This window comes from Sphaeramia orbicularis, chromosome 12 (assembly GCF_902148855.1).
Source record: "Sphaeramia orbicularis chromosome 12, fSphaOr1.1, whole genome shotgun sequence".
NCBI lineage: Eukaryota > Metazoa > Chordata > Actinopteri > Kurtiformes > Apogonidae > Sphaeramia > Sphaeramia orbicularis.
In genome coordinates, this window is record NC_043968.1 from 18,208,220 (window position 1) to 18,233,499 (window position 25,280).

General features: G+C 39.0%; 1 protein-coding gene and 1 long non-coding RNA gene across 4 annotated transcripts; one reads left to right on the forward strand and one right to left on the reverse strand.

Annotated features, from left to right (window-relative positions):
• The first annotated feature begins 3,201 nt into the window (after nt 1-3,201).
• Nucleotides 3,202-25,004, forward strand: zfyve16 (zinc finger, FYVE domain containing 16). Of its 3 annotated transcripts, none has more exons than XM_030150571.1 (18): nt 3,202-3,425; nt 5,436-5,544; nt 5,747-7,863; nt 9,932-10,028; nt 13,830-14,006; nt 14,105-14,241; nt 14,914-15,130; nt 15,975-16,097; nt 16,209-16,364; nt 16,472-16,696; nt 16,802-16,884; nt 17,490-17,594; nt 17,676-17,826; nt 17,964-18,044; nt 18,141-18,303; nt 20,692-20,797; nt 20,911-21,087; nt 21,169-25,004. In XM_030150571.1, exons 2-18 carry the CDS (start codon nt 5,475-5,477, stop codon nt 21,325-21,327), a joined length of 4,344 nt encoding a protein of 1,447 aa, XP_030006431.1. In that variant the 5' UTR covers nt 3,202-3,425; nt 5,436-5,474; the 3' UTR covers nt 21,328-25,004. The 3 variants fall into 3 exon arrangements, with proteins under 3 accessions (XP_030006431.1, XP_030006432.1, XP_030006433.1); XM_030150572.1 differs by having other exon boundaries at nt 5,828-7,863; XM_030150573.1 differs by lacking the exon at nt 13,830-14,006.
• Nucleotides 8,824-18,555, reverse strand: LOC115430515 (uncharacterized). The gene is made up of 3 exons (XR_003936947.1): nt 18,543-18,555; nt 14,518-14,521; nt 8,824-9,015 (listed from the first exon to the last, which is right to left on the reverse strand). It is a non-coding gene; the product is annotated as an uncharacterized LOC115430515 (long non-coding RNA).
• Nucleotides 25,005-25,280: the final 276 nt, after the last annotated feature.

Here is a 25,280-nt window from a genome sequence, read left to right on the forward strand (position 1 = left end):
GTTAGAGTTATCTCAGAGGAAGAAGGTAAACTAAAGATAGTTAGTCAAAGGGAGGTCATGATTTCTCTGAATTGAGCTCACCATTATGGACAGTACACAATTCTGTGTATTTTCTAAACACAATTTGAGTACCCGAATGTATAGATATTCTATGTTAATATATCTTTATGTCAACTTTCCTGACATATCAGTGACGGCTGCTCATCTTTCAGAGAGGGGAGGCTCATTCTCAGCTTACATCAAAATTTGTCAAGTTATTTAAACATAAATTCGACCCGCCTTTCCTTTTTAAGAAAATGGTCAGTGACCTTATCGTACCAAGTAGGCGTCTTTTCCAGGGACTTGATAGCTACTTCACTCCGACCTAGCCAACAGTATGACTGATTTAACTATCTAAAAAATGATATTAAACTCAAACAAGAAATGATTAAAATATGTAACTGAAACAAGAAAACATTGAAATTATGTTAAATTGAAACAAGGAAGTACAATGAGTGTGTTTTATTTACAGTGCAAGAAATGAACAAGTAATTTCGTAGTGGTTTCTCTCTCGATTTCACAGCAGAATGCGCGACGGTATTAAACTGAACTGTGTCAAGTGAAGGAGTAGATGTCAAAATAGCTGTCAATCAAATGGGATTCAGCCTTTCGACTGATCCTCCAATCAGCATATGGAAGCCCAGCGTTCAGCCCAGCCAAGGTCCGCCCACAGCTCCATTCACCCCCAGAGACGCCGAGCGTCCAGGGGCGGGACAACATCGTGGCATTTATCCAATTACCGTCCAGTTTTGAGGCAATGAAAAAAACTGTTCCACTCAGTCCCATTGAAGTGCATGGACGCTGAGTGTCTTCGGGCAAATGCACTGACCATAGATTGTATGAGAAAACAGCACAACGGGAATGTATGAGAAGTGAACAACATCGAGTCTGTTGATTTGTGATGAAGCTGATTCTGAACGAACTCATCTTTGAGATGAATGTGTTCTCACACATTTGTAGTCAATGAAATGTCAACACAACTGTACATATTTGACTATTTAATTTTCGTAATTTTAGGGGAAGCTGAGCTTCCCTTGAAGTCTTTAAGAAATCACGTCTGTGACATATTCATTGTATTCAAATCTAGGGATGCACCAATATGTCAGCCAGTGCTTGACAGAATATAAGATGGTTTTTCACTGGTGGCTCTGTTGAACTACATTAAAGTTTTTGTTGCTGCTGTTTTTTTTCCCCATACATTTGTATGTTTGAATGTGGGTTCAATCAGCTCAGATTAAAGTTGATGGTTATTATATCAAAAACAGAGAAAACTGAAGAAAAAGTGACTTTTTCAAAAAAATCTATAATTTACTGAACATATATCGAGTGTGTCCATCCACTGTCACTGATTCAACACTATGGGTTTTACTGGTGAATCAGTGTTGTAGAAGAGATTGGTGTTTCCATGGTAACTACGGAGCCTCTGAACGTCCAAATGGGTCATATCTGATGACCATGAAAAGATGACAAACTGCATTTTACAACAATTATTTACATGTATTGATAGGATTAATGGATCAACAGGTATTAAACATTTAAGATCAGTAGATGATTTTGGTTGTAAGTGGCTGTTTGGGTCTTTATGAGTTAAAATCATAAACATGATATATATGTCAAAATTAGGGCTGTCAAAATAACGTGTTAACACAGATTAATCCATCATCATGATTGATCTGTTTAAAATTTTTAATCTTTTGACAGCATTAGTCAAAATTAACACAACAGATGTCACAGATGTGTGGTGTTCATTTTAACAGTTTTGTGTGTACTGACAGAAAAAGAATAACATTGCCACAGGCTTTAATTGTTTGTATTTATTTGTGACACAAAATGGCAAATATGGCTTGTTTCTTTTTAGCAATTAAAAAGATGTGATGAGTATAACTTTTTTTCTTGAAGTTTAAACAGTCTGACATACAAATAGTTAGAGTGTAGAAATATAGGCACCATGACAAGTTAATGTACAGTTGACCTTAAGAATATTCCTCACCTATGCCAAAAGAAATTAATATGTAGTTTTTAGTTTGTTATTAGTAATTGAAACACAAACATGTACAGCAGCATCTAAAAAGCACTAAAACAGTCACATAGTGGTTTGGACAGGGCAGGACAATGAGGACATCTAGTGGCCACGTCAGGAAAGACAAGTCAGGAGTTGACAGTAGTTGCCATGACATCAACCAATGGTAATTCTTCTAAGATGCAAACCGCAAATGCAGAAATAGGTGTTCTTTAGTCTAGCATTTTCAGTACAAGGTGTTGCTGAATAAGGGAAGATCAACTTTGTAGCACTACCAGTCCTCACCAAACACCAAAGACTTAATGAGAAGTGATGAATCCCAATTAATTAAAAGTGTTTTTTTTTTTTTTGGTTGAATAGATAGGGAGGCTTTCAGTTGCCTGAAAAAGGGTATGGGAATGTAGGTTCAAAAAAGAAACCCCATTTATCACAATTAAATCTAATGTAAAGTCTTGGTTAAAAGTTTTGGCAGTAACACAAATTGATTCTTTGTGTAAATGTGATTTATTTGTCGATAAAAGTATTTAAAATGTATAATAATAATAATAATAATAATAATAATAATAATAATAATAATAATAATAATATTAATAATAATGAGAAGAAGAAGAAGAAGAAGTAGAAGAAGACAGAGCACTGTTGACTGAAGAATTTGTCAGTGTTCCCTGTGAATGCGTTCAAAAATAGAATTGACAGATATATCAAGGGCCACCCGGTTATATGATTATAGAGCATTGGACAATCCGGTTATCCCGGGCATGTCAGCAATCTAAGTAAGGAGCGGCTCATCCCAGGAACTAATGTTACTATTGCAAGCCCAAGAACATGTATTGTATTATATTGCATTGCATTGCATTGTATTGTATTGTATTGTATAAGAAAAAAAAAACTGAAGCAGCAAAGATTACATTCTAAAATAATAAACAAACATATGTGTAAACAATTTCAAAATTAAGTTAAAAAGCAAGGAGTTTATTCACATCCCCTCATTGTGTGGTTGAAAAATGAATATGACAGAAATAGAATGGACGCGTTTGAGAATTGGTATGAACTTTACGAAACAGTGTGTATCAGTGACTCCGACTGCAGGTTTAGAGGAAATCCACGGCGGGATGCCTTCCAACACCGTGGCTGAGCAGATCCTGTGACCTCCCGACAGTCTGTTCAAGATGGCCGCTTGAGTGGAGAATTCACACATCTCCAAATAAAACTAATCTAACAGCTAACTAGCTTCTCAAACTACTTCAGCTGCCTTTTCAAAGAATGAGAACACGATACCGGCGAGAACTGTTATGGTTCTGACAAAGAAGATGAGCATAATTACTGAGGACGACGTCGGAGTTATGGAATAAAACAGTAGCTACTGGTAAGGAATTCAGAAACAAACCAGGTTAACCCACATCAAGCTACAGCTAGCTACGTTAGCCGGCTAACGCGTCCATAAACTCATAACTAAACAAGCTAACAGTAAGTTCAGCATGCCTACACCTGCTGTAAAATCGTGTTAATTCAAGGTGACAAACAACAGGCTGTTGGCTAAAGGCTGTGCTTTATAGCTATGAGAGGTTAGCTGCACACAAGCCTGATAAATAATGTTCAAGCTAAGAGATAGATGTGTTTGTTGTGATAAAATGTAGGGAGCTGCTAATGTTACCTGAGAACGTAAGCGGTCTTAAATGTAGCGTTAGCTTGCTATCTTGGTTAGTGATTAGCTTGTTGGCTAGCTAATTTTGATGAAAACTATCGATGCTTTCACTGAACAAGACAATTATGATCACCCAGTATGAAAGCGTTGAGGGCTCTTTAACTCACAATAAGATGGAAACTGAAACTGTATCATTTATTAAGTTGGTATATTGCCTTGTCGTCATCCGTGTTATAAACTGTTTACAGACATATAATGCGACTATATCCCAGGTTTTGTCTTATTTACAAACTGAAACGTTTTATTACCCTTTAATACATGACCTGTCAAAATCCTTTTCATACATGACTGACAAAGCCATTCATTTCCCCTAAATAAATTGAATTTGAAAGTGTTAATCAGCAGTCTGATTCAAGAAAATAATGATCTATTGACTATTAAATGTAAAAGACCAAATTAAAAAACAAAGGAATGTGAATGACAACTGGTTATCTTGCATTGCTTTGCTGTATCAACAGCAGTCATGTGATATTTTTTTTAAGACACACTTCCTTATTCTCATCTATATTTAGCCTGCTTTGTACCAGTTATTGTTTGACGCCACAGAACAACATTGAGAGATTGGGGTGGAATTACTGAATGTTAATTAATGAGTTATCCAATATACTTACTAAGTTAACTTAGTATACTGAGGAAAGAAGAGACAGCATAGATCTCATTAGTGTTTTATTATGTTGTGCTATTAGACTATGGTGCCTAGATGTTGACAAATTGTAGTGAAGCAGTACACAGTTCACAGTAGTGCTTCATTAGACAGGGATGTGGAGTATCTAATGTGCTGGTTTTGAAAAAATTGTAATGTAGGTCATCTAGACGGTATTCAGACAAACATCATTGACTGTATCTCTACAGTGTGTGACAAATGAGGCTTCAAAATGATTGCTTGAAAACATGAAAAACATTGGCACTTGTCAGCCTGAGTTATTATTGTCAACTGTGCTAGAGAGATACTTTCTAAAAACTGACCCATTTTGTTTTGCACTAATATTTATGAATCTGAGCTCACTCTCTCTCTCTCTCTCTCTCTCTCTCTCTCTCTCTCTCTCTCTCTCTCTCTCTCTCTCTCTCTCTCTCTCTCTCAGATTTTAAGATTTTGTTTTTGAAATGTTTACTGTGTCGCTAAAGAAGAAATAAGTTTAACTGATGGAGTTTGAGAAATGTGAGACATCAGCTTTGGTGGTTGTACTCAAATGTCATTTGAAATAAAAGCCTTTATTTTAGTAATAATGAAGTGGCAGTTATCACCAAAATAAATGTACTTTTGTTGATTTAGTAAAATCTTTACACTATAGTATCACTCTTAAGATCTGTGTCATCATTAGTATATCCTCTGTATATCTTATCAGTTTCGCCATTTCCTTCACAGAATATTTGCTTCATTTAGAGGCACATGTTCAATGGAGAGTACTTAATCCAGAAGATTAAAAATAGACTATTGTATTGAAATTAAATAAAATGATGTTTTTTTAATAGGATACTTGAAATAGATTGATCTATAAACAGATCGATTATACCTAATGTTTTATATTCTCCTTTTGTTTCTTTACACCCACTGCATATATGTAAGTTGTGCTCCATATAGACATGAGTAAGCATGAATGTTACAGTGGCTGGTAAAGGAAAAGTCTACATACCACTGTTACCCAAAGAGCATTTGTTTTTTCTTTTTAGAAATAGAAGGGGATTAAAGGCCCTTTACTACAGTCCAGCATGGACAGCTTCTTCAAGGCAGCTGTATGTGATCTGGACAAACTCCTTGATGACTTTGAGCTCAGCACTGGTAAGATTAATAATAAAACTATGTGTAGTAGTACATTTTGATCTTTACTTTTGATTCTTCAATCTTATATACCAATTTAAAAAAATTCAGTAAGTTACTTTTTTTTTTTTTTTTTTACCTTAAACTAGGTATGTCTTGTACTTATTAAATCATACTTAAATCCGTGTTTTAATTGCTCTTTAATTTTTTTTAATTTTTACAGAGGAGTTGGAATGTAAATCAGTTTTCCTGAAGCCTGCAACATACCCATTCTCCTCACTGGGCTCTCCATGTTTATCCTCAGAGGCATCCACGGTCCCACCAAGCCTTCCTGACCTTAATTCTCTTCATTATGGCTCTGCCACAAGTTGCCCTGACCGCTCCCTTAGTCACCGCAGCACTGATGATAGAGAGGTCAAAGGTCAGCCTCTCACTGGTGTGGACCTTCTCTCCTCGGTGGATCGGAGGCCAGCTAAAAGTTCTGCCCCTCCTTGCCCAGATCGAGCTTTAAAGCCAGTGTGTGACCTCGTGAATGACACAAGCTCTGCCATCCTGGTCAGGGCCAACAGCCATGATGCTTTTAGTGAGCTGGATGTGGTGGAGAAGCAGATGCAGGAGGAAGAGGAGGCACTGCTTGTGGACTTTGATAGTCCTGTGGTCACAGTAGAGGAGCGAGTAGTGGTGAGCCAAGGGGCTGGAGGGGCTTGTGCTGAGGATGAGCACACTTCTGCTGGGAAAGTTGAACTGCTGGGTCTAGACGAGCAGAATGGAGGATATTCTGCCTCGCTGAGTCTGCTAGATATTATTATTCCTGCAGCAGTGGACAGGAGCTCTGAGGCCACCGATGATTCACTCTCACAAAAGCCCACTGAGTCAGCTGACCAAGAAAAGAGGGACTGTGTGGAGGGGGCTTGTATCAACCATGTAGTAGAAAATTCTTTAGATCACTGTGAACAGGATAGCGTCGACCCTGTTGAGAGCCTTAAGGAGGCAACAACCTCCTCCAAAAATAACAAGGACGAGACACAAGAAAACTTGGATGAAAGTGCATCAGAGTCTCCTGCAGATCCGAAGTCAGGGGCTTCAGACAGCGAACCGGTGGGTTTGTCTTGCCTGCCCTTAGCTGTATCCATGTGTGGAGCACTGGTGAATCCAAAGGCAGCAGAAAAGGAGTTGGGGCAAATGATGGAGCACTGTGAGAATGATGATGATGACGACGACAATGATGATGATGCAGATATATGTGAGAGCACAGAGGCAGACTCCCTGTCAGCCATGGAAGCCATGGAGGAAAGGTCCTGCTTAAGGGAAGCTGTTGAGTCAGCGGCCTCTGTGTCCCAGCAGATAGAAGAGAACCGGGTCTCCCCAGAGGGGCAGCATTTGTCTCTTGGTTCTCATGTTGCCCCTTCTTTGGACTTGGCGTCCCCTGACCGGTCAGAACCAAGCCCAGTTGATCCTCCTGAGTTTGGTTTTGAGTATCTACCAGAAAGTGACCAGGCTGAGATGCTGGTTACAGATGAAGAATTAGATGCATTCCTACAGGCCCACACTGAAGCAGAGCAGGGTAAAGGTGGTTCTTGTTGCAGCAGATCTGGAGATTTTTCTCAACCCGAGTGTCTTGCAGAGTCAAATATGGATCTGGAAGACAGGCTTGTGGAGGAAGAGCTGATGAGCTGTGGCCAAGCACGACAGGAGGAACTAGAAGGCTTGGCTTCTCCAGAAAGCGACAGAACAGTTGGTGTTTCTGTGGAGGGAAGCTTTAACCCTGGTGCTTCATCATTGTCAGACCACTCCAGCAGTCCTCCCCAAACAGAGTTACAACTCTCTTCTGGGGTTGACACTTTGCTGACCAGCAACACGTTACAGCCTCAGCACAGCAGTAGTCCTGATCAGCAGTCCTCCTATGGAGGTGCAAGGCCTAAAATGCTTCACTGCCAAACTTCTAGATCACCACCAGCAGGGGAAGAAGAAGAAGAGCAGGCTCAAACTCTCAGTGATTCTTCAAAACAGCCAAGTATGATAGAGGATGAAGAGAATTCACCTATAAGTCCCACTCCCACAGAGGGGCATTCAAACATCAGGGACTATAGCCCTGCATACACCACTCAGGAGCATCAGGATTACAGTTTGGGATATGATGAACTCTCTGAGCCCCCGCCTTACCCAGGGGAGCCCCCTGGAGAGAGTGCCAGCCCGGTGGACTGGAAGAGAGAGGGAGCAGAGGAGCTGGGGACCAGGCAGCCTGCATGGGTGCCCGACTCTGAAGCTCCCAACTGTATGAACTGCTACCAGAGGTTCACGTTCACAAAGAGACGGCATCACTGTCGGGCCTGTGGCAAGGTATGTCAGTCATCATATACCCACCTCTGAATAAATGTAAATAAAACCGTTTTCAGATGCTGATTCATTTATGTTCTAATATAAAAATGTAAAACGGTAAAAGACATGTTATAAAACAGACAATATTACATAAAAAGGCAATTTAGTAAACTATTTAAAGACCTGTATTTTTAGCCAATAAAATACAAAAGGAACTACAAATAAAATGCCCTAAAGATTAAAATGAAGTGTGTTCCAGGTTGAAGATGTGCAGTAACTAAAATGTGATTTTTCCAGTCTAGTTAAAAAGGAGCTGGCACTTGCAACATAATGCCATAATTGGAGAATGTATAATAAATGCTCACATTAAAAAACACTGTACTGAGGTGATAAAGTAGTAGAGAGTGAAATAAAAGCATTAATGCCCTAGTAAGTTAACCCTAATGTCTAACAAAGAGGGAATACCTCACACAAAATGATGAGTATTGTAGTCAGCCTTAAATCACAATAAATTGTTACTGTTATTACAGGTTGCTATTTGATGTTACTGGCTTTTGCTCTGTAATGAAGTTCTGGGATGAGATATTGAAACTCCTTAAAATTCATTATAAGCAGGAATACACTGATTGTGAAATTCTCTAGAAAAAAATCTGTTGATGTCTTTCAGCTCTTTGACGCATTGCTTTTAAATGACAACAAATTTATGATACAACCACTGATAAAATAGGAAAAAAGATCAGCCACTGCTGTCAGTGAAATTACATCTTGTTTGCTAATTGCTGATGTCAGTCAACAAAGATGATATTTCCCTGTGTGCTTGCCTTTAATACAAGGCACAGGGGACTATTGTTCATCAGGTTTATTTTTATTATTCTGACTTATACAAAAAACTTTGAAATAAAATGTGGCCCAGAGCATTGAAAATACACCAAAACATATCTTTGCAAAAATGTGCAGCCTGGTCTCGAAATATAGTAAAGCTCAAAAACTTCACAGAAATTCTCTATATGAAATGAATGACCTCACCTGGGATCACATACACAGGCACATGGAGCAATTCAGTTAAAGGAGTCTATTTAAACAATGCTTTAGCAGGACTGACAAAGACTGTGGGAGGCTTCTCATCTGAATATAGGTCTACAGAAAGTCTTTGCTGACATCAGTTGCCAGACACTTCCACATAAATTCCCCGTATAAAGTGAAGGGGAGCTATTTATTGCTTTTAAATCGGACCCAGCCACAAGTCCACCAATCCGGCAAGAGGCAAGCACACAGGTCACATTTCCATCAAGAAATGTATGAAAGTCTAGGTACTGATACATTTATGTATAAAGATGTTCGGCTGTAAGAAATTGGCCCCAAGGATAGATCTGCTGGTGATAAGATTTGGACACAGAAAGAAAAATCCCAAATGAAATATAATGAAAGCTCCTTGATCCACAAAGTGTCTAAATGGGAACAAATCTAATGGGGGTGTAAGACTTTTGCACAGTGCTGTGCACAGTTGGACCAGTAAGGGATGGGTTTTCATTTATTTCTAAATTGCAATCTCACCACTAGATGTCACTGAATCCTGCACACTTGTTTTGAAATGTAAGATTTTACCTAATGTAGCAACATGTAGTGTTTATTATTATGGCGTCCCTTTTTATTATCATTATTGAACAGAAAGGACACCATAGTATGTTCTCAGCACTGGTAAAATGTGGAAAATAGAAGGAAACAGGGAGAACTTAGGAACTTGGTTTGTTTTGGGAATGGTTAAATAAGACAGACTAAGTCTCAGGGTCAAATATAGCACATGGATTCACTGATCCTGAGTCAGCAGTTCTTTTCCAGCTTGTCCATAGATCTCTACTGAGCCATGTATCCTAAACCTGGAGCTAAGTCGTTTAAGACCTGTGATTAAAACGGAATTAGAGGACAGGAAAGGATTGTTAATGTTCACAGCATGATGTTTTGCTGCTGCAAGGGCTAAAAAGACAAACATGTTTGTGTTTTGGATCTCATTTATTCAGATTTACTGTCCATGCAAGCAACTTCGTAGGAGATCTCTTTTGTCAATGTTGTCCTCTTTTTTTTGTGGCAGGTTTACTGTGCTGTGTGCTGCAACAGGAAGTGTAAGCTCAAGTATCTGGAGAAGGAGGCCCGCGTATGTGTTGTCTGCTTCGATACCATACACAGAGGTAAGACGCTCAATGTCTGACTCAGCCAGTTTTGGTTAATTTCAATATTTTTCAAGGGACAGGTGAGAAAAATAGAATTCTTCAAGCAAGTAATTCCTCACTGCAAACCTTTGCATTTTCTCTGGATATATTTTTTGTATTTTATGCATCTTATTTTTATTTACTCTTGTAGCCCATTGTTTTGGTATCAAAACTTGGAGCTTTTCTCTCACTCTTATTTCTCTGATGGTCCTTATTCAGATGAGCTCAGTTTTACAATAAAATGTTGCGTTAAAGCATAGATGTAATGCAAAAATTTGTTCGGGAACTAGCAAAATCTGTTGTGGGTTCTTAAGAGTGCTGGTATGCTGATGTGGAAAATAAGTGGGCTAAATATTCATAAAGACCTTGATTAAAAAAAATACATTTGCTTTGGAAACATAAATTTAAACTGTGATTTTCTTTGTTCTAACTGCTGTCCGTATTGTACAGCCTTATTACAGCAGTGCGTTTATAATCTGTAAAGTGTTATCACCAGCAAAAGGCTCTTGTTTGCCATGACACATCTTTTTTTTTTTTAAGTCAGGTGTCACTGAAGCACAGCAGACTTGAGCACCACAAAGACAATAATATCATGGTAGTTAACAAAAGGCAGTTTATATAAACCTCAGAGTGTTCACAGTCGTCTAAATATTATTTCCTGGAGTGACTGTACCTGCCTCTCCAAAATCAGGTGCACTCAGATGTATTTAGTTCATTTTTTCACTGCTGCAACTTGACTCCTTTTGAATAGAACATGGGAATACTGATAATTTGCATTAGATATGCTGCAGCTTTTGGCAGACAGATATTTTCACGTATTCCTCCCGTTTCCTCCTCTTGATGTAATTTTTAAATAGCCAGACAGATTATTTTCCTTATCTATTCCTCAGCACATTCATTAAATTCTATTTGTTGACGATTCTCTCAATCAGTTGTTTTGCTTGTTCATAAAACGTTCAAGAAATAGTGACATTTACTCATCAGTGTTTCCCAAAGCTCAAGATGACATCTTCACATGTCTTATTTGGTCTAGAACGGATTGCACCTTCAGAAGAAGAAACAAATCACTTACAACAATGTCATTCTCTGTGGTAAATATGTTTGGACGTATGAGCAGTCATTCTACAAGTTATGTTTAGAAATTCAGAAGGTGGTTAATATTTTAGTTACAAAACACAAGGGGCTGTCTTTCTCCTCTCCTTTTCTGAACACTTATTAAAAATTTAAACAGTGGAATTGCTTCTCTTTGCTCTTTTACATAACATGGTATTATTTTGTCTTTGTTATTGTAATCATGGTTACTATTATTACATATATAGGTGCCAATTGTTTCTATGCTTTGATAAAAGCTGTGTTTTAGAGAGGCAGCTTTTTATAGTTAAGAGTCTGCAGCACACACACCGAAGAGAGAGAGAGAGAGAGAGAGACGGGAGGGGAGTGATGGATGGAGAGGGCAGGAGAGAGGGAGGAGAGTTATAGCGGGACACTGGCATTTGTCCTTGATTGTGTATGCTACAGGAGCTGCCTAACGCAGTAGACATGTGATGCTCACACACGCTGTCTAAATTAAGCAGGAAGGAGGTGATCCACTTTTCGTAGCTGGAGGGATGCAGTCGGTGTCTCCGCTCCTTCCCCTCTCTGCTCTCCAGCTCTCACCTCAGTATGGTGAGGTGCTTTTGAGGCTCAGCGCACACACCCCAGCCCGAAGCTAACAGGCTGACAGCAGACTCGCAGAACGGAGAAGCCTCAGGAGGGCTGGGAAGGGACTGCTTTAAATCGCAAGGAATAAACTTGTAAGGATGTAGACTGGTTTAGTTTTAGCAGAGCAGAGGAAAAAGATGAGGTAAGATGCAGTCGACTTCTGATGACTGCACTGTTGTTGTTGTGATGCTGTGAGCACTGCTACTGTGTGTTGGTTTGTTGACGTCTTTATCACGTATCCCGATCAGTATTTTTGGTGTAAAATCTGTGTGTTAGTGTTTGTGCCTTATGTGACACTTAACGTTTCGTCATCTGTAATGCAGAAAAGGAAACAAACCTTGCTTGTAATTACAGTAAGGTGATGATTTGAGCTGAATTATTATCTTTGCTCTTGTTCTTTGTTCCTATATGGCTGTGTTTCTCAAAGCCCACACTGTAGTTGTTATCAGTATACACAAGATCAATAAAGATCTGTGATACTTAATCAATGTAATGTAGACGAGTGCTGACTCAGCACCTCTGGAAGTGCAGCCTGAAAGCATTGAGTGTCTATCACTCATAACAAGCTTTCCTGGATGTACTGTAACTGCTCACATCCGTCCTACTTGCGGTAACCTTCGTCCGTGTCAACCACAGTATGTGATGCAGCGTAAAGAAAACCAGGTTGGTCATTATTCATTAACCTTTTTCAGTTTGATTCAAAGCCTAAAAATGCACCTATGGCAAAGATTTAACACCAACCTCCTTGACTGCACCTCTGAGCTGTACCGTGCATATTCAGGAATTTCTCAGCCACCAAAAAAAAAATAAATCACATGGTTATGGATGAATGGTCTTCGCTGTTGTGTTCAGTTTTTCCACATGATGCACATGCTTGAACTGTCACCTAATTTATTTTTGAAGCCAGGCACAGTCATTCAGGAAGGATTTCTTACAAAACAAATAAACAGGTCAAGATGGAGCTGGTCTTCATTTGGGTCATTTGTTCATGTTTGGGTTATAAAAATCTCCTGATTACAAAACATAATGTGTACTCTATACATATACTATAATGTTACTTTTATTTGCTTGATCGTTTATACTAAATGGGTAATTGTGATTATTTTATGATAGATCAGTTTGTCTATCTAATATCAACATGTTATCTTCAGCTTCAGTAATGTATTTAGTCTGACTGCTGCAAAATATTTAGTTCTAAGAATATTATTACATTAGTAGTTATTGATACACTTTCTTTTGATCAACTGTTTGATTAATTTAATCGACTCATGAAGCAGCCTTTTTCTGTGCAGTTTTTATTCAGGTTGTATTGGAAGGAAATGAGGATGGGAGAGAGGGACACAGTATATACAACCCAAAGGTCCCAGACTCCACTGAATCCAGGTTTTCTAGGTTGTCGTCATCATGATCACTACGTGCACCACTAAACTGTATTCACCATGCATTGAATTTTGTTGCTTGTGATATTCTTATTTCCTGTGTTTCCCATCAGCCTTTTCTTTGATAAAAGCAGAATGCGGCCAGAATTATCTCAAAGGTTGATATATCCTTTGGTTTTTTATGTCAATGGCTTATTATTACCTTTTTGTGTAGAAGTCAGTCAGTCATCTTCTGAACTGCTTTATCCTTGAGCGAGTCGCCTGGGTGCTGGAACCTGTCCCACCTACCTATGGGCAAAGGGGCGTTTCACCCTGGACGTGTTGCCAGTTCATCACAGGGCCAACATATAGAGATGAACAACCGATCACTCTCACATTCACACCTTTGGGCAAGTTTAGCTTGGCCAGTTAACCTATTAGTGCAAGTCTTTGGATGGTGGGAGGAAGCTGGAGTACCCGGAGAGAACCCACGCAGACACGGGGAGGACATGCAAATTCCACACAGAAAGGTCCCTGGTGTTGGAATCAAACCCAGGACCTTCTTGCTGTGTGTGAAGTGTACATGTAAACTAAAAACTATAATGATAGAACTTCCCAGTAAAGAAAAACTCAAAGCCAAGTAAAGAGAACTTTCATCTGAGTTTAACAGATTCTACCCATTTTGAAAGTAATGCCACCTATGACGTCTTTCTCTCTGTAGCCCAGGCGCTGGAGCGGATGATGAGTCCTACGGGGCCCAGCCCAAACCCCAATGTCCCCTCTGAGTACTGCAGCACCATCCCTCCTTTGCAGCAGGCCCGTGCTGCAGGCACTCTGAACTCTCCTCCACCTACCGTCATGGTGCCTGTGTCCGTTCTCAAACACCCAAGCAACGACAGTATGACGGCTCTCATATACTGGACATATAGTGTGGTTTACTGTTGAGTTCCTGAACTATTGTCCTGAAAAGTCGAATATTTTTCCATGTGTTGCCAGGTTGTCCTCGTGAACAGAAGCGCGTGTGGTTTGCTGATGGCATCTTGCCTAACGGAGAGGTCGCAGACACAACAAAACTGTCAGTGACAAGCAGAAGGAGCCCCCAGGAGTCCAGCGGATCCACACCAGACCAAACGGTAACATCACAATAAACACAAAATGGCAGAAAAACACTGACACATTGAGATTTTCATTAACCCATAAAGACCCAGTGCTACTTTTGTGGCAGTTGCCAAAGGATTTTTCTCTATATTTAGCCTTTCCTACGTGATTTATCACTTATACTATTTTATAATATTTACTCATAGTATTATAATACTGTCCTCTGTATTTTGCATTTTAAGTGAAAATCAGGTATTTTTATATATTAATGTACTGACATGACTGATCAAAAACAGAAAACTGAAGAAAACTTGACTTTTTCAGTAAAATGCAGCCTTAACTGAACGTAAATCAAGTGTCCCTGCCCTCTGTCATTTATCAAACTACATGGGTTTTTTCTGATGAATCAAGGTTGTAGAAGATGACAGTGTTGCCACGTTCACTACGGAGCCTCTGAACATCATGAAAAGATAACACACTGCATTTTACACCAATTATTTACATGCATTGATCTGATTAGTGGATCAAAAGGTATTAATCATTTTAGATCAGTAGATTCTTTTGGTCGGCGGTGGATATTTGGGTCTTTGAAAGTTAAACTTGTTTCTTCTACCCCTGCATGTTTATAATCAATTAGAATGATAGTTAAAATATAATCTAAGTTAATATATTAATAGGTCATTATCTGTTTATTGCGCTCATTTTAGCCAAGTCCATCCGGGTCAGATGCTGGCGTTGGCAGCTCATCGGGTCCTGAGTCTTCTGCAGCTGCCGAGGTGGTTCGACCCCTGGTGTCTGGACCCTGGGATTATGCTCTGCTTTGTGGAATCTATTCTTCAGTGAAGAGGGTGCCCAGTCTCCTGCCAGAAAATGAGAATGAGCTCCCTCCACTACTCATCACCACTGGAGAGGAAGAGGCAGGAGGTATGTTTATTTTATCTGTCTTCATGGTCTTGGTGTGTTTCAACACCAAGAGGGTTATATGGATAAACAATACAAAACATTTCAATAGCAATGTAATTCTGTAAGAACAGGCTGTTACTGAGTCTTTAAACTCCTCATAAAGGGACAATGACATTGTGCTGATTCATAATAAAATAAGGAAAATCATGGAATTTCAGGCTCATCCCTATAGCAAGGTCAGTACATAGTATTATAGTCAGAAACTGCAGAGCCTTGCTGTAAAGCCACCGCTATGAGAACCTATTCAGTGGTGCTTTTGTTGTTTTTTCCAACAGAGCATTTGGTTGGAAGACAATTATCTGATTGTTTATGTGTGATATCATAATTGGTTTAACAGGAGTTTGTTTCCAGCCAAAAGTCAGAATAATTAACCTCAGTCCACAATAAATTAATGCAGTTTTTCAGATGGTGACTTCCATACTAATGTGAGAATGTTAATTTACAGGATGTTATTACACATCTTTGCTGAATACTGGATTGTGATTGGTCAGTGTTTGAAAATAAAAATCATCTTGAAGCTACCATTTACAGTCAAATTATGCAGTCTTTAGTAAATTTCCAATGTAATATGCAAAGACCTCCTCAGGATGATGAAGATCCTGACCCAAATAGTAATTTCACTCTAATGACCAGTTTACTGTATGTCATGTCTTAATAGTTTAAAACATCTTATTGATTTGGGACAAGAAAAACACAAAAGATCATTTCTTTTCTGGCATGAAAACACTTTCATTCTGATAATTGAGCTTTGCTTTGTATACTTTGTCCATGCTTTTTTAAAACAGCTTTTTCTTTGTTTTTAAAGATATACTAGTGGAGGAAAGTCCTGCTCCATGCCAGATTCTACATTTATTAGAAGAAGGAGGGCCTCGTCCTCTGACATTTGTTTTAAATGCCAACCTGTTGGTTAATGTCAAACTGGTTACATGTAAGTAGAACGTATCATAACTGTCTTTGGCTGCTTTACATATGTGGTACATACTTTATATGTTGTTGGTATTGTGTAGCTTCAGACCTTATTTTTGCTTTTGTGTCTCAGATGGCAGTCATCAGTGTTGGTGTTTTGGCTCTAATGGGCTCCAGGCTCTGGGGCAGAAGGAGGTGGTGTTTTTGCTTGAGTGTCTACCAGAAGAAAAAACACTGCCACAAGACCTCTTCACACTTTATATCAACATTTACCAGGATGCTCAGAAAGGTCTGTAAGCAAACGGGCCATTTGTTGGACTTCAGGACACGTACAATGACAGTTCTTTGCTGTTTAACACTCATTGTACTAAGCATAATAAATTATTCTTGTTACAGGGAAGTTTCTGGAGGAACTGGATAATGTGACGTTCACCAGCAGTTTCCTGGGCAGTAAGGATCATGCTGGGATGCTTTTCTTTTCTCCCACCTTTCAGCCTCTAGATGGCCTCTCTCTCCCCCCTCAGCCTTTCTTGTTTGGCCTGCTCATCCAGAAACTAGAAGTGCCCTGGGCCAAAGTCTTTCCACTGCGGCTACTTCTGCGGCTGGGGGCTGAACACAGTGGTAATTTACTGTTGTCTCAAAAGTAGACTGTTAATACGGCATCATTTGAATCTTAATTATAAGGCCCTTTACAGTTCTAATTGACTTCTGTCTTTCTCTTTTCAGTGTATCCAACTACTCTGACAAGTGTTCGTTTTCGGGAATCAGTGTATCGAGAGACTGGACACACAATTATGAATTTACTGGCTGTAAGTACTAGCACTGCAAACTATTTGCATCATTCATAAGTGCTGCGAAGAATTAAAAACTAAAATTTTTCTCTCAATCCCACCAAAGCCATATTTTTTTATAAACTGCTTTAAATTAAAGACTGAGGAGAGTCATGTTTTCTGTTAATTATTTCCAAGAATTAGGTTATTCCCAAAGTGGTAATGAAGGCTGTTCTAGTTTAAAGTAAGCATTTCAGAGCATCACAACTGCTTAATTGTAGACCAGTGTTAGAGCTTTGCCAAAAATGACATGTAAACATATTATTGTTAAGCTCTACTTTGATCAGAAAATTCCAAATGATTTTCTGCACCTGCAATATCAGTGAGACAGCAATAAGACTACACTGACTCTGTGATACTTGGTCACATTTCAAGAAATAAATACAGGATGGTGACCTCTGTCAGTCTGATCACTGGCTTTACTCCATGTCAGATCAGAAGCAGTGTTTTGCAGTTTTTGTTGCAAAGTTGTTAGTTGAACATTTCCAATAGCTTGCAGATCAGTCAACGGTTCTTAATCTTGACACAAGATTTATCTACCAACATATAGCTGATGTATTCTAAATGTTTTATTCTGATCACAGGACCTGAGGAACTACCAGTACAGTCTGTCAGTTGTTGAAGGCCTGAGGATCCACATGGAAATGGGTCACAGCTACATCGACATACCCAAAAGTAGCGTCAATGATGTAAGGCAGAAACGGGTACAAGTGTAAACATATAGCAGTGCAGTACAGGCTGACTGAAGACTAAATGTTTTCTGTTTACAGATGCTGAAGGTGGTAAATGCATCCAACGAGCATGTGATCAGTATTGGCGCAAGTTTCAGCACTGAAGCCGACTCTCACCTAGTGTGTTTCCAGAATGAGGAGGGAAACTATCAGACCCAGGCCAATAGCATGCCTGGGAAAACCCGCACAGGTGAGGGACTTTAATAACTCTTCTGTTTATCCAAGCAGGATAACATAAATAATATTTATATGAAATGCTTGTAATCGTTGCTTGTTGATATAGTTATTCGTGAACCGTTAACATGTCTGCTCTGTGTTCCGTTTCAGTGACTGGGGCCAGTTTTGTGGTGTTCAACGGAGCCCTCAAAGCCTCCTCAGGTTTTATTGCCAAGTCCAGTATCGTCGAAGGTGATGTTACAGATTTGTCAGCACCTCCTCCATCATATTAAGGACGATTCATTGTGGTTTTGACAGGTCTAAGTAATGTGTGTTTTTCTTTAACAGATGGGTTGATGGTTCAAATCCCTCCAGAGACCATGGAATCTCTGCGTGCTGCCCTCAGGGAGCAGACAGACTTTGACATACCCTGTGGAAGGAATGATGGAGGAGAGCTCAGAGAGAACGTCACAGTCCGCTGGGTCAACTGGAGTGCACCTGTCAACACAGGGTGAGAGCAGCGTGCACCACACATACACACACACACACACACACACACACACACATACACACACATCCTTATGTGCATCACTAATAAGATTATTACATGGGCTTCCATTCATCATAACCCGAAACTTAACTTTAACCTACCCTTGCTTAAGCATTTTCAAATTTTTATGCAATCCATCCTCTGCTGCAGTACTGTTATGTCAACCTCTCTCTGCCATTACAGTAACTAACTCCTTGCACTGCATAGTTTCCAGTAGTAGGATTCATATTTTTGTGTATATAATACCTCTATAATTAGGCTGACTGATATGGCAAAAAGAATCACCAGAGTGGGTTTATTTGAGAGGGTTTCTTGACTAAACTATAGAATATGGAGGCTGAAGGAGCATTTTCACCTTCATAGTATTATGACAAAAATATAATGCTGTATATTTAAAGACAAAAATCTAAAGTTTATTCTTTTAAACAATACTTATGGCCATTTGAGTTTAGATTCAGTTCAGTTTATTTCGAATATGCAAAAACAAACAAAATAATCCTACCATAGTGGATAGAAATAAAACAGATTTCAACAAAACATGAAAATCTTTAACAACATATAATGACTTCACTCGCATATTCGAAAAGGAATTTGAGGAAGTGACTTATTTAAAAACATATTTAATCCCATCCCTTCTCCGCACAACAGACAATCATTTAGCTTTCCATCAGATTCATGAATTTAAAGTGTGTACTTGAACACAATGCTTTGTTTGTCAATACTCATATATTTTGTAGTTTGATGGATTGATGGAAATCAATGGAGATCTCAGATTTTTGAGGTGCATTGAACTCATCACTACTACGCTACTGTTGTGACAAGCACAGACAGCAGTAGGGCAGAAGCAGTGTGTCTCTAAATTTGACCGAAACCAACACCATCAGCAGGGCTTTTTATTATATGATCCTTTTACCTCTTTAGGATGTATTTTCCTAACATGATGAATAGTCCTCTAAGGTTTACTTGCCAAACAGAAAATCTACCGGAATGTAGCACTTTATGGCTGTTGTATATCTTATATCTTTTGTCTCATAGGCAAGTTGTCAGAAGTTTATTATTACTGTCAACAAAAAATGTTACTACCATCCCATTTTGAGTTTGTTTTATCACTCCAGTCCTATGTATAATCACATACTCATTCAACATCAGTCATTTATTTATTTTTAACCATCAACCTGTCCAGGGACTACAGGTGTAAATTACCACTTATGCTATAACCTGGCACCAAGCATCTTTCCTCTGACGAGGTCACTGTATTGTTGTGCACTGTCCCTGTACAAATAAAAGCATACCATACCATACCATACCATACCACACCATATGTGGCATCATATATCAATCAATCAATCAATCAAATTTTATTTATATCGCGCCAAATCATAACAAAAGTTATCTCATGACACTTTACATATAGAGTTGGTCAAAACGAGATTCTAAGCCAATTTACAGAAACCTAACAGAATCCTCCAGTAGCAAACACTTGTGACTGGTGACAGTGGCAAGGAAAAACTTCCCTTTAACAGGCAGAAACCTCGAGCAGACCCAGACTCCTGAAGGATGGCCGTCTGCCTTGACCAGTTGGGGTTAAAGAGAGAGAGTAAAGGAGGAGAAAAGAGAGAGTGATAGAGACAGAGAGAGACTGGGGGAGAAGGGGGGAAGTAGGGGGGGACATGGATGCAGTTGATGCACAGATAACTGAACTAGAACATCTATGGAACTATATAATAAACACTATCATAACTATATGGATAAGTGAGTGATGACGATGAAGGAGGAGAGAGGCAGGACCATGGGAGCAGGTCCAGAGATGATCCAGGGAAAACCTGTGATGATCCTGGGAAAACCTGTGAGGCAATAAAGTACAGGGACTCCAGGGAAGAAGTCAAGTTAGTAACATGTATTCACTGGGGCGTAAATAGAAGAGAAAATTAGGAGAGAAAAGGTCAGGGAGAAAGAGGAGCAGAGAGGGGGTCATAGAGGAGGAGGAGGAGCAGAGAAGAGCTCAGTGTTATTATATATTATTATATATTATCAGTGTTATTGTATATTATTGATTAATTGGGAACAGTTATTGTATGTGCTACAATCTGAACAAATCCAAGACTGAATGATTGAGACTTTAGGGTATTTGAAGATCCATTTTTTAGCACCTCACAAGCAAACTTTGTCTCAGCTATTCAGTCACATAGAAAAGTGCCACACAAGCGCAGTCCATTTATGTTTTTTCTTTTTAAATTCTCCTATGTCAGTGCTAGGGTCAAAAAAATTGTGCCAACAGTTGTAAGTCCTCTCTACTTGAATAGTAACAGACCTCTGAATATGTACATTTTACTCACTCTGTGTCTATAGCAGAACTAGTGCAGTTGACGGGAGACAACAGGATGGAGTTCGCAGTGTGAGGATGCAGCAGGACACGGAGTTTGAGTCAGATGGACGCGCCATTAGATGCACTGAGGTAAACATCCCTTTTTATGTACTTTTTTGGTGTAATTTTCCACTGAGTTGCATAAGGGTCATGCTTTGTGGATGACAGTACCTGATGTATAACCTACCTAAATGTCCCTCCAGGTGTTCTACCATTTAAAGTCTCCTGACAGCAGCCTCGCATCTGTGCTGCCATCCTGCAGTGTGTTTCAGAAGGAGATTGCTTTGGCCACATGCAGCGCTCTGACTCCTCACCTCGCTGTTCTCACCTCCAGTGGCATCAATTCTCTGTCACTGCGTGTGTCAACACAGGCTGACATGGTAACAGTCGATCAGTCATTCCCATACAATGTATTGTGTTGAGTGTATAAAGGTGCGCTGATTGTTGGTGTTTGCTCTCAGGTGGAGTACCAGGCTGGCTCTGGAGGCAGACTCCTCCCTCAGCGCTACATGAATGAGCTGGACAGCGCTTTGATCCCCGTCATCCATGGAGGTAGCGCGAGTGTACCACAGACTGCCATGGACATGGAGTTTCTTTTCTACATCATACATGCCATCTAATTCATATGCAAAGCATGACACACCCTAAATGAAAAGCCTCTAATTTGAAATGTGACTAGACACAGAGAGAAGATGTTCTTTTCAGAAGGTGCTGATGCAGCAGCACAGGTGGACATGCAGCCAACTATACAGAGGACTAATGCAGAATATGAGAATGTTCAAACTATTTGCTGGACTTTGAAAGGATGTAAAGTGAGGTTTTCTGTCAAGAAACTGATGTGTGTTTGTGTGTCTTGTTGTCACCAAAGCTGCTTTTAATACAAGAAGCCAAACACTAAACACGGACAACATGACCAAAAACAACCCAACTACTCAACACGTTTGTTTCTGCTCTGCCTTCCAGGCTCCAGCTTGGAGCACCTCAGTGAATGTTCCTGCAGCAATCGTTTGGATGTATTTAGTGTCATTTTAATATGGGAGAATTGAATGAAACAACGATAAACCAGGAAATCGAGGATGTCACTGGCTGCAGTAAGCAGTGGTTAAATGGTATCATGTGATCAGGTGCTATTGTAGAGCCAATCCACATATGTAGCTGGCCTGGCCTGAATATGAAGAAATTTGATCATCTTATTTTCACTGAAGGTAATTTGCTCTCAGTTCACTTTCTGCTTAATGACGATACTGTACAGGAAAACATTGGGCCTCATGCAAGAACAATTTATATATTTAACTTAAAGTCTTCAGTCAAAATCCCTAAGCCTGTGTCTGACAGGTCTGACAGAGGTCTTTGTTCAACGGATGCCACATGATCATGGAGTGGTGGACATTTGTTCTTTTGAAACTATTTGACTAGATTTGTTGGCAAATAAAAAATGTTCACAGGACATAGGAGAGAAAAAAACTGAAAATATTAATAGAGATAATACAGATGAACAGATCAAAGTGATCTGAATATGTCACTAATGGTCTAAATGTGGTGATGAAGACTTTGATGAGCATACATTTTGCCAGCTCTGAGTTTAACTGCCCAAGTTGGAGCAGATGTGTTTTCTTAGTTCTTGCATGATGTCCAGTGTGTATGAAAAAGTTTCAGAGGTAATCAGCCATCTGCTTCATCATTATTTTATTCTATTACAATCTTCTTATAATAAGTAAAGGCCTGTAATGTGGCTGGTGTTGAATAACAAGTAATATTTCGTCCAGGGGTAAAACAAAGGTGTTTTCAAACCTGTGTTATGTTTTGATCTGGTCCTCAATCAGAAACAGCATTAATAACCTTTGTGTATTTCTATTTTGGTTAGATTTCTTTGAACAGTGAAAAATACTTCAACAAACCAAAGCCCTTCAGGAAAAGCCAGAATAATGTTTCATCCTCATCGGTTTAAGGTGTCAGTGACAGAAACACAGGAAGAACTGTTTGTCTGTCTGTCTGTCTAAACTGGCCGTCTGTGAGAGGACAACATCCTTCATCTGGCTTTAGCTGTTGAATTTCTTTGTATAAATCTCCTTCTGTCTAAACGAGGCCCCCACATCACTATAATTACACATGTATCAAAACAAATCATAAGTGAAAAAACAAACCAGTCTGATTGAACCAGACCAAATAGTGCAGGTCTGAAACCTCCTGAGTCTCACTTTTTGTTGCCATTGAAGTCATTGTCATCACCGTTGCTTCCTGCTAATGTGCTTCTGCTCTATTTCAGTCAATTTTTGCGTCAGTATTTTACCAGCTTTATTCCAATACCTATGATTTTTTGGCATTTGTTCAGGGCTACAGTCTCAGTTAAATGACGACGTGGTGCACAGCTGATGGGGTCTTAACATCAATTTATATGAACCCTTCAGAGCATCATAAAACATCAAGCCGTCTCCATTCTAAGAATCTACAAAGTAGATGCAGATGTCTTGATAACCATCAGTTTTGGGTTCATCATGCACTGATGAAGTCTTCTCAGGACTGTCTAATTACAGTGTTTAAGTGTTTGACCATACGTTGAAAAGCATCAGGCTGGTTTCATGTTTAAGATGTATTTAATGTATCTCCACAGCAGCTTAAAGACAGTCAGGCACTTTAGACCCATTAAACAGGAGGCTGCTCTGAGGCTTTTTAGGGTATGGGGATAAATGTTATGTAATGGCAGGGTGCGTTTTTAATCAGGTCGACAGGTGGACCGGAGCCCCTCTTTTTTCACCAGCTTCTCATCTTTCCACAGTGTTTAAAGCTACGTCAGAACTGCCAGTTCCCTTATACGAGTGCCGAGGCAAAGGGAAGGTCTTCTTATCATAGTGAGTAAAAGCCCACATAGGTTCAATATTTGTAAAATGCAGTCATGGTTAGCATGTAATGTTGCAATTAGCTTTGTGCAATCCCCATAATCGGAGGTCAGGTATCCGTTTTCTCCAGTTTTAGGGCAAAGTGCAGTGTTTCGGATCTCGTCCCAGTTTCTCACTCTTCAGTCTGCTTTGTCCAAATGTACAGAAAATATACTGTATGCATAGAGATTGTATTAAATGATTTGTGATTTCTGTTTTGTTTTTAAATATTGAAGAGTTATTTTTGGACTCATTGATATAAAAGTTTTAACAAATGGAATAAGATGAAATATTTTTGATAGGAAGTAGGCTACATTAATTTTTGCAGTTTGCGTAGCAAGTTCCATAAGCACTGAAAGGAAAAACACTAGCATATTAACTCCTGAAACAAACACGTCTAATGCATCGTTTTGTCACAACCAGTCCCAAAATGCAATGCAATGAGTGCTTTAGTGTGAGATGAATGTGTAGATAAAAATGTTGACAGAATAAAAGCAGCCTGCACTGACATTTCACAGCTCATTATTTATCAAATGGCAGCCTGTGCACCGTTAATCTGAAAATGTTTAAATGCATAGACGCTGGATTTTCAATGCTACAAAATAAAACTGTAACAGCAGATAGTGAAATTAAATTAAACAACTGAGGCCGTTAGTGGCTAAATATGGAGCTCCAAAGTGCCGGATAATAAATACATAAGTAAGACTTCATCAACTGGTCTGGAATGCATTTAAATGAACTAAAACATGATATATTTTAGGAGTAATTCTTTTTAAACGGTATCAGTCACGGCTAATTCTTTTAAAACGAGGTCAGTTTACAAGAAAAATATCACAAAGCTTTAACAGTAAATGAGAATTGATAAGTTAGTCAGCTGGATACTTCACAATTATTATTAACCTTTTGTGACTGGACTTATATGTTTTCTTGTTTGTTTTTTTTTAATCAGTACAATATCAAACACTTTGGGGCTTCATATGTGGCCTTTTTAATTGTAATCCGTCGCCTCCACCTTTATAGAACTTCAAGTCTAAATTTCTTGAAATCCCATTCAACAAAAGTAGGTTTCTTAAAAATCCAACTGTCGTAATTTTCCTGATTTAATGTGTATTTTAACTATTGTAATTATATACTCTCTTCACTTAGGCCTGTACCAGGGTGTAATTATTCCCTGGTTCATTTTATCGGCTCATAATACAGTCGAAATAGAACTAGAATGTACTGAACACTGGGAGTAAAGACCTATTTCTGAGTTCCATCTTTCTGCTTAGCACAAAAAAAAAATGGGGACAGTCAACATGTTTCACCTGTTGTGCAAATAACCTTAGCACTGCAGGCGGTAGTTTCTGGGGAACTATTTGATTTCGACAAAGTACATCCCATATCGTTTTCACCGTTTGAACTTTGGATCCTGGAAGCATAAAAAAAAAATTAAAGTTTGAACTATTTTCCTACAGTTCTGATTTTTTTCTCTCCACATTCTCTGTTAAGGCAGTAACATATTATAGAGTTCATTGTTTTCTGTCTTAAGTCAAATTTCCACTATGTCAAATGAAAATACTTAAATGCTTTATGATTGTTTTTGAAGTGTTGTTTTGTTTAAAATCATCTATTTATTCATAAGCACCAGCTTTATTTGGTGAACCTGGTATCTGGGTCCTGATCAGTTTCTGAATAGCTTATGTATTTAAAGAATA

What these genes read in the sequence shown, in the direction of transcription:
- zfyve16 (XM_030150571.1), top strand. Translation starts at nt 5,475, where the DNA reads ATGGACAGCTTCTTCAAGGCAGCTGTATGTGATCTGGACAAACTCCTT. An exon ending in TGACTTTGAGCTCAGCACTG is followed by an intron (nt 5,545 to 5,746) that starts GTAAGATTAATA and finishes TAATTTTTACAG; the next exon opens with AGGAGTTGGAATGTAAATCA. An exon ending in TGGAGAGGAAGAGGCAGGAG is followed by an intron (nt 15,131 to 15,974) that starts GTATGTTTATTT and finishes TTGTTTTTAAAG; the next exon opens with ATATACTAGTGGAGGAAAGT.